Source organism: Ictalurus furcatus, chromosome 12 (assembly GCF_023375685.1).
Source record: "Ictalurus furcatus strain D&B chromosome 12, Billie_1.0, whole genome shotgun sequence".
Taxonomy (NCBI): Eukaryota; Metazoa; Chordata; class Actinopteri; order Siluriformes; family Ictaluridae; genus Ictalurus; species Ictalurus furcatus.
The window spans coordinates 14,289,183-14,303,724 of NC_071266.1; the positions used below are offsets into that span (position 1 = coordinate 14,289,183).

At 39.2% G+C, this 14,542-nt stretch overlaps 1 protein-coding gene across 4 annotated transcripts in view; it reads right to left on the reverse strand.

Moving 5' to 3' along the window:
* Positions 1-34: 34 nt before the first annotated feature.
* The window catches only part of tbc1d5 (TBC1 domain family, member 5), a 27,988-nt gene continuing 13,480 nt past the window's right edge, over positions 35-14,542 (reverse strand). Inside the window, exons 10-23 of one of the 4 annotated variants that reach the window (XM_053638138.1) lie at positions 13,365-13,453; positions 13,123-13,173; positions 12,335-12,404; positions 12,064-12,236; positions 11,090-11,232; positions 8,806-8,912; positions 8,195-8,280; positions 7,696-7,958; positions 6,926-6,988; positions 3,225-3,433; positions 2,519-2,615; positions 2,348-2,427; positions 1,858-2,133; positions 35-1,510 (exon numbers count right to left, since the gene is read on the reverse strand). In XM_053638138.1, coding sequence (XP_053494113.1) covers positions 1,283-1,510; positions 1,858-2,133; positions 2,348-2,427; positions 2,519-2,615; positions 3,225-3,433; positions 6,926-6,988; positions 7,696-7,958; positions 8,195-8,280; positions 8,806-8,912; positions 11,090-11,232; positions 12,064-12,236; positions 12,335-12,404; positions 13,123-13,173; positions 13,365-13,453 — 1,935 coding nt within the window. In that variant the 3' untranslated portion in view covers positions 35-1,282. Of the gene's footprint in view, positions 1,511-1,857; positions 2,134-2,347; positions 2,428-2,518; positions 2,616-3,224; positions 3,434-6,925; positions 6,989-7,695; positions 7,968-8,194; positions 8,281-8,805; positions 8,913-11,089; positions 11,233-12,063; positions 12,237-12,334; positions 12,405-13,122; positions 13,174-13,364; positions 13,454-14,542 lie in introns of all 4 variants that reach the window. The other 3 variants (XM_053638137.1, XM_053638141.1, XM_053638139.1) reach the window with 3 other exon arrangements.

Genomic DNA, 14,542 nt, shown 5'->3' on the forward strand with positions numbered 1-14,542 from the left:
GTATGGGTATATGGCTTCAATTATCCCTCAGATACAGGCGTACATAGTATGCAATGATGCCTAGAAATAAGAGTGAATATTAAATGTTTTACTTAATGGAAATGCAGTCCTGTCGCACAGATCTATAAATGCCCCGAACTGTTCTTCATTTGACATCACAGCAGTTTTAATTTCTAGGCAAATACATTTACAGGGAGGTATAGCTGAGCAACCATGTCAGCATGAAGACACGCTTCAGATTCAGCCCAAGCCACCTTTAGAGAACTGGAGGATCAGGAACTTGTGATGAAGCACAAGTGAAATTATATAGAATAAAAGACATAGCTATCTTTTGATGTCTGGCTCTTTACAACAAATTGGAGTCAAATTAAAGAGCTCTTTTTAAGAAAACACTCAAAGAGAGAATGACAATCATATTCGAAATAACACAGGGTTAGGCAAGAGCAATAATGCCTTTTTATTCTTCTGGAGTTAATATCATTCCAACATCCCACACGTGCAATGCTGTACAGTTACCTTAAGGGCTGAAAGAACTTAAACAAAAAACATAAGAGAGAGAGAGAGAAAAAAAAAAAAGGTACAGTTCACATATCAAGGATTTAATAATAATAAAAAAAAACAAAGATGGAAAACATAATTTAACAAAAGCTTACATTGCAATCTATGTGTTAAAATTATATAGAAATAAAAAGAACAGAATGGGCATATAAACAGACATGTATTGAGGCACTGGATAATGAACAATCAATACTAGAGAGAAAGCAAGGTTACTGATATAGTCCATGTCAATCACATTTCCCCTTTCTGGTTTACTTAAGACACATGGTGTATGTATGCCACTGCCCTCTTCTTTATCACAGACATTATGCAAACACAGAGAGAAAGAGGAAGAGAGGTTTGAGTACTGAAAGATTTGAGTACTATTAGGATTGGGCTACATGTAGGAGTCTGTGAGGGGGTTATATTTGCAGTGGTATGGCATGGTATTCAGGATTCATCAAATAAACTGGGTTTACTTGTGTTTTAAGGTAAATTACGGTAATTAGGTAACTAAATCCAATGTGCAAACAAAAGTTTGGGTCACAGGATACAGGTGTATAGACATATTTAGAATACAAGCCTATGAGAACACATAGATGAAATGGGGTCTAGGTTTAAAGGGACCAAAGATCCCATAAGGCGATCAGCCCAAGTTCACAAGTGCAAAAGTCCAGCAGAATGTCTTATCCTCTTAGAATGATTCAAAGGATAAAGCTCAGACAGACTGAATTAATATTAGGGTTCAAAGGTCAGCCGGGTTGACAATGGTAAAATCAGAGTCCTTGCTGTTAGTGCTGCCCTCTTCTGGGCTGGATGATCCAGAGGTGGTTCCCATCAGAGGGTCCTGAAACTCTGCCATGCCGAAACCCCGCCCCTGTTTGAAGGGCACAGCAATCTCGCCCTCAGTTGGTTGAAGATCCCCATCCTGTGAGACCAGGATGTAGTCATCCCAGTTCCTCCGCTCAGCAATCTGGGGTGAAAGCAAAGAAAATAGGGATGGGTTATTTTAATACACTCACATGAACAATAAATAGGGCGGGGCAGGGCGGGGCAGGGCATGTTAAAAAATACAACTTAATCTTATGGCTATGAAGCTCTTTGGTTGTCAAGGCAATTAGGTTTTTGTTTAAAAAAATAATAATAATAATAATAATAAAAACCCTAAACAACACCCTAAAAGATCTTGAAGATGTTTAGCTGTTCATCTTTAGGATTAAATGAATTTGCCTGGTCTTACTATTACTATACACCAGTGATGTCTGAGACATCATTGAAGACATACGTGTGTGAATGCTACATGTGTAATCCTCTCCTAACCTGTGGTTCTGTGGTATGTGCCCCCTCACTTGGCATTGTTGTCTTTTCTAGTGTCTCCATTTCTTGCTCTTGCTCAGAGAGATGGCTGAAGTCCAGCTGAGAGCTTGGCTGAACAATTTCAGTATCCGTATTGGCCGCAGATGTGGATTCCTCCTGCTGAGCTGCGTTCTGACCTGTAGAGCAGTAGTGATCATCTGCTATTGTGATCTCCTCATTCTCCTCAGCCTCCAGCTGACTTTGATTAAAGCGCAGTGCTCCCTTTAAGATGTCCTTAATCTGAGGAGAGGCACAATGAGGGTCGTGTGTTTATGTCTCTGTGAAACCTTCAGCCGGAGCTCATGTGAAGGTTCAAAATGATTATATAAGATATGTTTGGCATTTTGAACAAAAACTCAATCAGGACAGGCATGAGTTTGTAATATCCTGCTAGCTATGCTGTTTTATAACAGTTTTGTAATTCAGTTGATGTGTATATTGAATTAGGACAAACCTGCTTAAGTCCAGCAAGTGATACCAGCACCTCATCCTCCTTCTGCAGATGCTCCTGCAGTATCACGTCCTGAATCTTGCCTGTTCATCATGTGAAAAAAAAAGCAAGTTGTTATTTTCAATGACGTACCTTCAACATGACATTTTATCTTAAGTGGCCTATTCGACTCACCGATGTGCACATTCATCATCTTGGCACAATATTTGCTCATGGCCTCCAGATCATTGATCTGCCCCTGGAGTAAGGACACTTGGGTCTCCAACTCTTCCTGGAGACATATACTCACATGTGTACCACTGACTATAAACTTATAACAGCAAGTTTAAATGTTCACCTCAAACAGACAAATGTCGAACATTTAGTTGATCAAACATCTAACAAGGACTACCCTTTATGTATTTCCTAATACATTTCTTACTGTTGCTTCCTAGAAAAAAAAAACGATGTCAGTTGTTGCGGGTTGTGTGCAATTTCAGGCTTTTCTTCTTTAATTGCACTGCAACACATTTTTCTCAGTTTCTAATCATGGCAGAGTGAGGTTTTCACATGAACAATCTACACTGCTTTTGCCCTGATCTGGTCTTATACAGTATAGCATACTGAATAAAGACTGTAACCCCCAACATTCCATATGACCGAAAACTAATTCTTTGGTTTACTGATTCATTACATGGCCTATTTAGTAGCTTCTCAATCCACATTTAACCAATTTCTGGTATAATGTACATCATATACTGCATTTATCCAGCACTGTTTATTAAAAACTGTTCCAATTATTAAATATCTTGATAGATCGACTGTGGATATGTAGTGGATGGAAGGAGCATGTAGCTGAAAACTGAAAGGCTGAGAGGGTAAAAGCAACACAGTGGCTCACCAGATCCTTTTTGCCTATGGATTTGCTGTGAGAACGTGAACGACTGATGTTGAAGAATAAATCTTTCTTCGTGGCAGAGAGAGGAGGTGATGATGTGCTTGACTCCCGCCCCTTGGAGGCAGGAAGAGGTGGGGATGACATGGCCTGGTCCCTCCCACCTGACAGACTCTCAACACTTGGTGAGGAGCTCACGGTCCTGGAGGGCTGACCTGAAAAATGAGCAGTAGGAAAAAAAATTGTACAACCATTAGTACAACGACGGGAAAAGCTGTAGTGAAACCACAGAACTTAAGAAATCAGATCATATAGGTAAACTGTGGTAGGTGATTTGCTAAGTACACTAAATGGCCAATGGTATGTGGACACTTGACCATCACACCTATATGTGGTTCTTCCTCAAACTGTTACCACAAGGTTTGAAGCACACAACTGTATAGGATGTCTTTCTATGCTTTAGCTTTACAGTTTTACTTCACTGGAACTAAGAGGCCCAAACCTGTTCCAGCATGACAATGCCCCTGTGCACAAAGTGAACTCCATGAAGACATGGTGTGTTAAGGTTGGAGTAGAAGAACTCAAGTGTCCTGCACAGAGTCCTGACCTCAACCCCACTGAACACCTTTGGGATGAACTGGAACTGGAGCCTCCTCGACATCCCAACATCAGTACCTGACCTCAACCTCACTAATGCTCTTGTAGCTGAATGAACATAAATCCCCACAGCCACGCTGCAAAATCTAGTGGAAAGACTTCCCAGAAGAGTGGAGCTTATTACAACAGCAAAGGGGGAATAAATCTGGATAGGCATGTTCAACAAGTGCACATGAATGTGTCCACAAACTTTTTACAAAATTTTGTATTTGTAATGTAATCTACTGTAAGATATAAAGAATAGAGGCAGTGCAGAGGAAGGCATGCAAAATCAAGCATTCAGGTAATGTACAACATTAAGGAAATAGGCACCATTTTACACTGACCAACTGTATATACTGTAGTACATAGGTTAGTAAGCATGTGACAATGTTAAATTTCGTAACACTTTTTTTTGGGTAGTTCACTGTAGAGTCTAGAAACAGTCAAAAACCCATCTATACACTGTCAACAACCTGTCAAACAAGCCTCTCAACTGATTCTAAACCATTTGTTAGTCGCTTTGGATAAAAGCGTCTGCTAAGTGAATAAATGTAATCAACATGCCACGGTTGTTGATGTTTAGTAAATGACCCAGACACACTGAGTGCAGTTGTAATATTGGTCCAATTTTTTTTGAAAATGTTTTGAGAATAACATTCTAAAGATCCAGTTTTAGTAGACACATTTACCTGTTCATGCTAATGTCAGAGAATATAATGCCTTTTAAAAGTATTCAACACCCTTAAAAGTCATCAGATTCATCTGGATTTACAAATGACATTTACACAGATTGTTCCAGCCAGTATTTTATTGCAAACAAATACGTTTTCAAAGTAAATTTTCACAGTCAAATTTGTCAACAGATCATCAAAAAAAAAGAAAAAATGCTGCTTAATGAATCTGCGTTAATGGAAGTGCTGTGGATGCTCCAACTTGACAGATGAAACTTATTGTCCTAATGAGGACACAGGTATCTTACATTTGAGTTCTATCTGTGAATTCTTAAAAAGGTTACTATTTCTAGATAAAAGCCCCCCCTTAATTCAAGTGCCATTGTTTAGACTGAGAATCTGAAAGAAAGAAAAAAAAAAACTGTGAAAATGTAGATGAAAGAACCTTGTAAGAAAATTAGTGATCATGTTATGGACATGTGCAAGGAAAAGGCTACAAAATAATATCAGTGTGTGGATGTCCCAGTGAGCACTGTTGGATCAATTGTAAGGAAATGGAAACTGTATGACACCACCCAGGCACTGACTAGACAAGGCCCAAATCATGTTGTGGGGATCTTTTCCTCAGCGGGAACTGGGCATCTTATTAAAATTGATGGTGGACAGATGGATGGTGCAAAATACAGGGAGTAGTATGCAGGAGAACCTGCTTCAGTCTGCTAAAAACAAAAGCTTGGGAGACACCTTTCAGCAGGTCAATGGTCCCAAGGAACTTACCCCAACACATTTAAAGCTGTTACTGCAAAAGGTGTTTGTCAAGTATTAGTCTGATGGGGTTGAATATATTTAGCATTTTAGCATATTTCTTTTGAATAAATGAATGAAATAGCTAATTTTCCTTGTGGTTTTGTTCAAGTATTTCAATCTTTCCCCTCTCCTTTATAGATTCCACATTCTCTTTGTGGTAGAAGAAGGGTCTGAAATGCTTTGAAGATCTTTTCATTAATAATGTGTTTACAAACTTTTCTGAATTATCCTCTTCATTCAGCCTGCTTCAGTCTCACCTATTCCGTTTCTTTCAATTTAGGCATGGTGTCTCCTCCCTATTCGCTGGTTTTCCCTCCTTACCTACAAAGTCTGCCTGGGAAGAGGTGTTCAAGCTGAATCCTCATAAGGGTGGTATTTTTTCACAGATATATGCAACGATCCGGGCACAGGACAATTCTTACAATATCAAAATCATTAGTGCTTGGGAAGAGGAATTGGGCCTGGAGCTTGAGGATGATTACTGGGGCAGAGCATTAGATAATATACGTACCACCACGTCATGTGCTAGACTTAGTTTCATACAATTTAAAGTGGTCCATAGAGCTCACCTCTCTAGGAGTAAACTATCTAAAATATATCCCAATATTCCTGTATTGTGAAAAATGCAAACTTTCACCCTGTAACCTCAGTCATATGTTTGCACTCTGTCCCAAACTGCAGAACTTCTGGAACTCTTTCTTCGAAACAATGTCCGACGTTCTTAAAATCAAATTGGACGTCTATCCTTTAATTGCTATCTTCGGTGTTTCATCTCAGCGTCAGCCTCTGAACCATAAACAAGCTAGTGTTGTGGCTTTTGCATTGTTACTCGCTCGGCGCAGAATATTGCTTTCTTGGACCTCTCCACAACCCCCCTCTATAACAGTCTGGCTTACAGATTCAATGTTCTTTTTAAAACTTGAAAAAAATCAAGTATAACATCAGAGGCAGGGGTGAATCATTTTTGGGAAAATGGTAACAATTTATTACCTACTTCAATGATGTACGAATGCTGGAGGTGGATTGAGGGAAGGTAGACGGTAAATACTAATCATCTTACTTTTTATCTTTTTTTTTAATTATTGTTTTTGTGGTTTGTTTGTTTGTTGTTTTTTTTGTCTCCCCCTTTCTTCTGGTTTTGGCTCTGATTATTTGTTGGGGCCGGGTATGGTGGGGTTGTTGGATGGGGTGTTATGTAAAATACGGTTTCCCAATAAAAATTCTATGATAAAAAAAAAAAAAAAAAAAAAAAAAGTATTTCAACTTTATTAATAGGCACTGTTTCAAAGAGGATCAAATGTTTGCTTGTCCAAATATGTATTAAAAAAAAAAAAAAAAAAAGCCAACCATTTCCATGGGATGTACTTATTTTTTCACATGACTATTTTATGGTATATTGTATAATTTGATTTATTTGATTTGATTTAAATGCAGTTCTCTCAGTTGCCTTGATTAAACACTTATACAGGTAGAAATGCAACTTAGTGATCATGTATAGTGATGCATGCAAACAACACGGAGAAAGCAGGCAGCTACACACTAAGGTACAGTGACACGAAAGCAAAACATAGTAGCTAAAAGAACAGTTACCTGGCATGTCAGATAGTATCTGGCTGGGAAGAGAGATCTGAGATGCTCCAGGGGAACCTACATCTAATAGATATGTGGAATAAGGCTACTATTCAAACTGCACAGATACACCAATATTCAGAGTTTTACTGACTAGAAACTTTTATCGTTTTTGTATTACTTCAGGGAGTGTTGCTTTTTCCATGCAAGAAGGAAAAAGCAACAACTATCCCAACTAATCACTAATAAACATGCAAGCGTACACTATATGTCCAAAAGTATGTGGATTTATTCCCCCTTTCCTCTTATACTAAGCTCCACTCTTCTGGGAAGGCTTTCCACTAGATTTTGGAGCATGGCTGTGGGGATTTGTGATCATTCAGTTACAAGAGCATTAGTGAGGTCAGACACAGATGTTGGTGAGGAGGTCTGGGGTGCAGTCGGTGTTCCAGTTCATCCCAAAGGTGTTCAGTGGGGTTGAGGTCAGGGCTCTGTACAGGACATGTCTTCATGGAGCTCGCTTTGTGCACAGTTACATTGTTATGCTGGAACAGGTTTTGGCCCTCTTAGTTCCAGTGAAGGGAAAGTGTAATGCTACAGCATACAAAGAAATTCTATACAGTTGTGTGCTTCCAACTTTGTGGTAACAATTTGGGGCAGAACCACATTTGTATAGAATGTCTGTGTGTGGTGTGATGGTCAGAGGTCCACAAACTTTTGCCATATAGTGTACATGTCAATGTAGGTGTGTGTGTGTGTGTCAGTAACAATCTGAAAGTGTGTATTCTCACCTTTACTGAGATGCACAGGCATGCTCTCAGACTTCAGCAGACGCTGTTGTGCCACATGCATTTGTGTACGAGAGGACACAGTGTTAGACGGTAGCTCAGCTGAAGTCCGAGGTGGCTGAGGTTGTGGAGATGGAGAAGACAACACTTCGCTGTTGATTGGCGAGACACCACTGGAGACTCCACCCATAGGGGCAATGAGCTTCCTACCGAAGCTAAGCAGAGAGCTGGAGACCTTATTGATGTTGAGGGGAGCCACTTTGGTGCTAACCGTGCTAAAATGCAGAGAGTCAGAGAACGATAAAGCATACGTAACAAGCTTTGGAAGGATGGTGCTTAAGGTGATGACCACAGACACAAGTGTTTCTTAAATTTTATGCAAAATTAGCAAAAGAGCGCAGGAATTATGTGCTGCATTTACCATACTCCCACAACATTTAGATGTTTCTTTTACGATAAGTTCTTTTAACAATGACACAAAAACATTTCATCACAAACCTACCGCGCCCTGTCGACGAAGTCAGCTCCGTGGTTATTGTAGTAGTCAAGGTTTTGTTGGAACTGATAGTTGACCGGCCTTGGATTATTCTGAAAGTAAAAAAAAACGTTCAGATGTCAAGTGGCGCAAGCAAGGTCACAAACGGGTGATTTGGGACAACATGAACAGTTTACTGTCTATCATGAATAAATATTATTAGTTAAAAAAAAAAAAAAACTTTATTCATCCCATAATAACTGCATTGTCAACTTTAAACAACTTACTTAATATTGAAGTTCTTTTCTAGCATTTAACATAAGATAATACTTTATTAATCCCCAGACAGAGAAAACCATGCTCTTGCCACCACAACCTGTTAAACTTGTGCAGTAATCACCAAAATTCTCACATCTGAAGATAACAGCTGCCAAAGCCCTTGAAAAATAAAATCCTTTTGCAAAATACCATGGCACGTGTGCGTGTTATCACATAAGCATTACACACCATACTAGGAGTTCTTGAAAGCTCCATAAATCCCTCTCACTCTTTCAGTTTCTCCTGCCTATACAATACCCTGCTCAAATCTGTCCTACTTTTTTTCAGGATTCTGCACCACAGACTGTGTATACTGATACCTTTGGGTCTCTCAGGAACAGCGCTTTGTGCAGAAGAGCGTGAATGTCTCCAACAGGTGGGTAGTGCATCAGGAGGCCAAGACATGTCTGAAAGCTACTGGCAATCACTAATTACAGGAATTACAAAATGATGCATGCATTATTAGAAACATATTAAACATCTTCAAACATTATTAAATATTAACTGAACGGAAAAAGCATTTTTTCTTAATCTTAAACAGTGTTAGCACAAAACAGGAGATGGCCGTGGAAAAACAAATGTAGCCTGTCTGCATTAAAATTTAATCTGACCCATGTCTGGCTGAGGACATGACCATGATGACATACAGCTTCTACGGTTCCCATATTTCAATTTAAAACCTAATCATTTGGCTGGAAGACACAAACATCTCAATATAACTAGATAATTCTAACATACAAACCTTATCAATTAGATGATCACGTTTGCCTTCAAAGTAACCAAATAAGAAGAGCAAACAGTGAAATTGGTCCTGTTTCATTCGAACGATGCAGATTTAGAGAATCTACATTGCTGTGAAAAAGTATTTCTTCTGTTTTGTGTATATTAAAATAAAATCAAAAGATAAATCAAAGGCAGTCTGAGTAAACACAAAATACAGTTTTTAAATGATAGCGTTATTTATTGAAGCAAAAAAGTTATCAATACCAACTGAGCTTGTGTAAAAATGTATTTGCCCTTGTAATTACTAATTCCTCAAATCTATGAAACTGCATTCATAATGGGGTTCAGCTGGACTAGTCACAACCAGGCCTGATTACTGCAAACCCTGTTCAATCAAATCAACACTTAAATAAAACTTTTTCAACAACATGAACTTGGTTCAAATGTCTTACCCAGTAGCACATTATGCCAAAATTATGAAATTCCAGAAATGATGAGGAAGAAGGTGATTGAAATACATCAGTCTGGGAAGGGTTACAAAGCTATTTCAAAGGTTCTGGGACTTCAAAGAACCACAGTGAGAGCCATAACATTATCTCCAAATGGAAAAACTCGGCACAGTAGCGAACCTTCCCAGAAGTGGCCGACCTTCCAAAATTCCTCCAAGAGCACAGCAACCACTCATCCAGGAAGTCACAAAAGAGCCAAGGACAACATCAAAGGACCTACAGGCCTCTCTTGCATCAATAAAGGCCACTGCTCATTACTCCACTATCAGAAAGACGCTGGGCAAAAATGGCATCCATGGAAGAGTGGCGAGGTGAAAACCACTGCTAACCCAGAAGAACATTAAGGCTTATCTGAATTTTGCCAAAACACACCTTGATGATCCTCAAACCTTTTGGGAGAATGTTCTGTGGACTGATGAGTCGAAAGTGGAACTGTTTGGAAGACGGGGGTCCCGTTACATCTGGAGTAAATGAAACACAGAACTCCACAAAAAGAACATCAAGCATGGTGGTGGAAATGTGATTGTGTGGGGATGCTTTGCTGCTTCAGGGCCTGGGCAACTATAGCAATAAACTATATGAATAATTGAGGGAAACATTGATTCTGTTCTCTACCAGAAAATTTTAAAGGAGAATATCCGGTCTTCAGTTTGTCTGTTGAAACTCAAGCGCAACTGGATTATGCAGCAAGACAATGATCTAAAGCATAGGAGTAAGCCCACCTCTGAATGGTTCAAGAAAAGCAACATTAAAGTTTTGTAGTGGCCTGACATGAGTCCTGACTTGAACCAATTCGAGATGTTGTGACAGGACATTGAACAGGCAGTGTGGCTGAACTAAAGCAGTTCTGCAAAGAAGAGTGGGCCAAAATTCCACCACAGTGCTGTGAAAGACTGATCTCCAGTTATCACAAGCGTTTGGTTGCAGTTATTGCTGCTAAAAGTGGCACAACCAGATTTTAAGTTTAAGGGGGTAATTAGTTTTTCACATGGGTGGATGTGTGGTGTGGGATCACTTTTTTTTTGCTTCAATCCATTTACATTTATTCTTTTAGGAGACACTTTTATCCAAAGCGACTTACAAATGAGGAAATACAAACAAATACATTTTTTAAAATAAAAACTGTATTGTGTGTTTACTCAGGTTGCCTTTGTTTTATGTTGCATTTCATTTGAAGATCTAAAACTATTTGTATGAGATACAAAAAAAGAAGAAATCAGAATGGGGGAAATATGTCTTCACAGCACTGTACTGTACACTATACAATTAAGCAAACTACTTTCAAGTCAAGGTCAAAGCACTTTGCAAGGTCATTTAAATGTCAACATGATGATTTATGTGTCAAAAACAAATGGACATGCAAAAAACTCACGTGCATCTCTGATGTAAAGCAGCATGGCTACAAACACGTAATCCACCAGATCCAGAGTGATGCTGTCTGCAAGCAGTGCGTCCCACACCACCAGCAGGTCCTGCAGAGGAAACTCCCTGCCAAACAACAGGCGGACCCAGCGACTATAACACACACACACACACACACACACACACACACACACACACACAAACACCAAAACAAATAGTCAGTTACTATAGTAACACCCTAATGTCTAATAATAAACACATTTTCTAGTATGCATGAGTGTAGCTATAGCTCTGATTATTCAAATTAATTTCTATTTTTATCTAGCTTCTCAGTAGTTTTTTTACCTCTTGACATCAGCAATGACAAACTATTTGCTTATTAATTTTTCTGATGTAGAAAATTCAACCATTTGAATTTACACATTAGAATGATGTTGTGCAACAGGGCCTACTTCCTCCTCTGGTGAATGTTGGTACAAAACATAGCCAACCCAACGGGGCTCAATTTAGACTGCTTTCCCTACAATCATAAAAGTCTTGTTTAATTTCAATTTTAAGAAAACTATTTCTAATTTTGGTGCAGTTTTCGATTTGTTTTCTATTTGACATTCTATTTGAGTTTTAGTGGTCTATAGTTTGTTTTGTCTTTAGTAATACCTTGTGCCGTGTATGTAGGTTCACAGCAAATGTTGGTCAATTACTATAGTAACACATTCACACTCCAGACTAGTCCCTAGTCGTAAATACACACTTTCTTCTTACTTGTAAACACACAGGGAACATTACACACAGTAACATTACTTACTCCTTCAGGCTCTAAATTACATGCATATTTTTCTGATGTGCACACACCCACATGGAAACTCACATACACACAAAAATTTTACAAACACATTTTTTCATACCCTTAATGCCTAAGCCATTAGCACATACTTTCTCTAGCATGCATGTATGTGGGTGTGTCCTGTATTTGTGTGCACTTACATGCCGTATATCTGAGGTGCGATCTCCAGGCGGTTCAGGTGCATGTGCAGTTCAATATCATGCTTTTTTACCAGCTGGTCTTGAATTCGGTTTACTTTGGTCACAATGGCCACAGAAGGGCCACAGTCCTGGGGTCTGGCAAAAGGAATGCTGGTGAGCATCTCTTCCTTTCCCTGCAACATCACCACAACGTTCACACAACATTAACACAACACAGCATCTATGCCAAGTCTGATTTGGGGGAGGAAGTGAAAGTGCAGTTGGGACACACCTTGCGCACCTCCCGCTCAAAACTGGAGAACCAGGGCTCTGCTGTTTCCATGAGTTGTACGAACATGGCACTATGGGTATGCAGAATGAAAGGGTGAGTCTTTTTAGCACTGCACACAAGTCGAACTCAACACCAATGGCGTTAGCGATGATGCCTCCACCACTAACAGGTCTAGTCCTTCTTGTTACTAAAGTGTACACCAGAACTACACTGAACATATACTTCAAACGTGAAGGAAGCCATTGAAGAAAAACTTATTTCAGACATTTGACTTTGCTGTGCCCTTGACCCTGTTTGGATCAATCCCAAAAAGCTAATCAGTTCATCTGCTGGTTACAATAATAATTCCATATAAATCCACATTATCTTGTGATATCACGCTAACGAGAATGTCAGTCAGATGAACACTGATGGCTGGACTGATGGTAAAAAAAAAATCGTAGATAGCAATGAAAATGGAAGGTGTAAGTAACACCTCTTTATGATAAACAGGAAGGGAATTATTGAAGAAAAAGTGTTTCAGACATTTGACTGTGCTGTGACATTGACCCTGTTTGGGACAATACCAAAAATCGAATCAACTCATCTGCTGGTCACAACATATAAATGATAGCAATGATAACACCATATAACTCATACAAACATTTAACCACTCGCTCATGAGATCTCGCTACAGTGAAAATCTCAGATGGATGAATCGACAACCCAACAACATAATGCGTTCCCTGGTCAGTGACGGAGGATTAAAAGTACAACGACAGTTACTTCAATTCAGCATGGTTACTCACTATGCATCATGCTCATGAAACTTTGGATCCAGCACCACCATCATCTCCTTACTATAAAACACATTTACAATAATTAAACATACAAATGCACCTTTTATGGGCAATTTATTGCAAAGAACTGCATTAACTGTCAGTGGGCAGATCATTGGGATATAAACACTAACTAGGAAGTGTTGAGTGCTGGAGAAGCATTGACATTAATAGAGAGTGTGGCATGATGTGGCATGGTGGGTGGGACTAACCTTGGACTGCCAGTCTCACTGGCATGCAGAAATGCCTGATGGTCAGTGTGCAAAACAAATACTATAGGAGCCAACAACTCATGCATACCCTAGACAGATACAGAAAAAAGTTAGTTATAGGTAAAAAGGCAGACAAATAAACTAAAAATTAAGATAGAAAGAGAGCTGAAGCTCGGTTGGAAATTATAATATAATGAAGTTATTTCCCCCCCCCCATAATTTAATTCAAAAAGTGGAACTTTCATATATTCTAGATTCATTACACATGAAGTGAAATATTTCAAGCCTTTTTTTTTGTTTGTTTTAATCTTGATGATTATGACTTACAGCTCATGGAAATCAAAATTCCAGTATCTCAAAATATTAGAATAAATAATTTATAATACAAAAATGTCAACCTTCTGAAAAGAATGTTAATTTATGCACTCAATACTTGGTTGCGGCTCCTTTTGCACGAATTACTGCATCAATGTGGCGTGGCATGGAGGCAATCAGCCTGTGGCACTGCTGAGGTGTACTGGAAGCTCAGATTGCTTTGATAGCGGCCTTCAGCTCGTCTGTATTGTTGGTTCTGGTGTCTCTCATAGATTCTCTATGGGGTTCAGGTCAAACAGTTGGCTGGCAAATCAAGCACAGTAACACCATGGTCAGTAAACTAGTTACTGGAAGTTTTGGCACTGTGGGCAGGTGCCAAGTCCTGCTGGAAAAGGAAATCAGCATCTTCATAAAGCTTGTCAGCAGATGGAAGCATGAAGTGCTCTAAAATCTCCTGGTAGATGCTGCATTGACTCTCGACTTGAGAAAACACAGTGGACCAACACCAGCAGATGACATGGCACCCCAAATCATCACTAACTGCGGAAACTTCACACTGGACTTCAAGCAACTTGGATTCTGTGCCTCTCCACTCTTCCTCTAGACTCTGGAACCTTGATTTCCAAATCAAATGAAAAATTTACTTTAACCTTCCCCATAATTATGGTTGTGTGTACTGAACCAGACAGATATTAAAGACTCAGAAAACCTTTGCAGGTGTTTTGAGTTCATTAGCTGATTAGAGCTCTTCTCAGGTCAACATTTCTCTATCCTAAATTTTTTATTTTGATTTCCATGGGCTGTAAGCCGTAATCAAAATTAAAACAAACAAACAAAAAAGACTTGAAATATTTCACTTTATG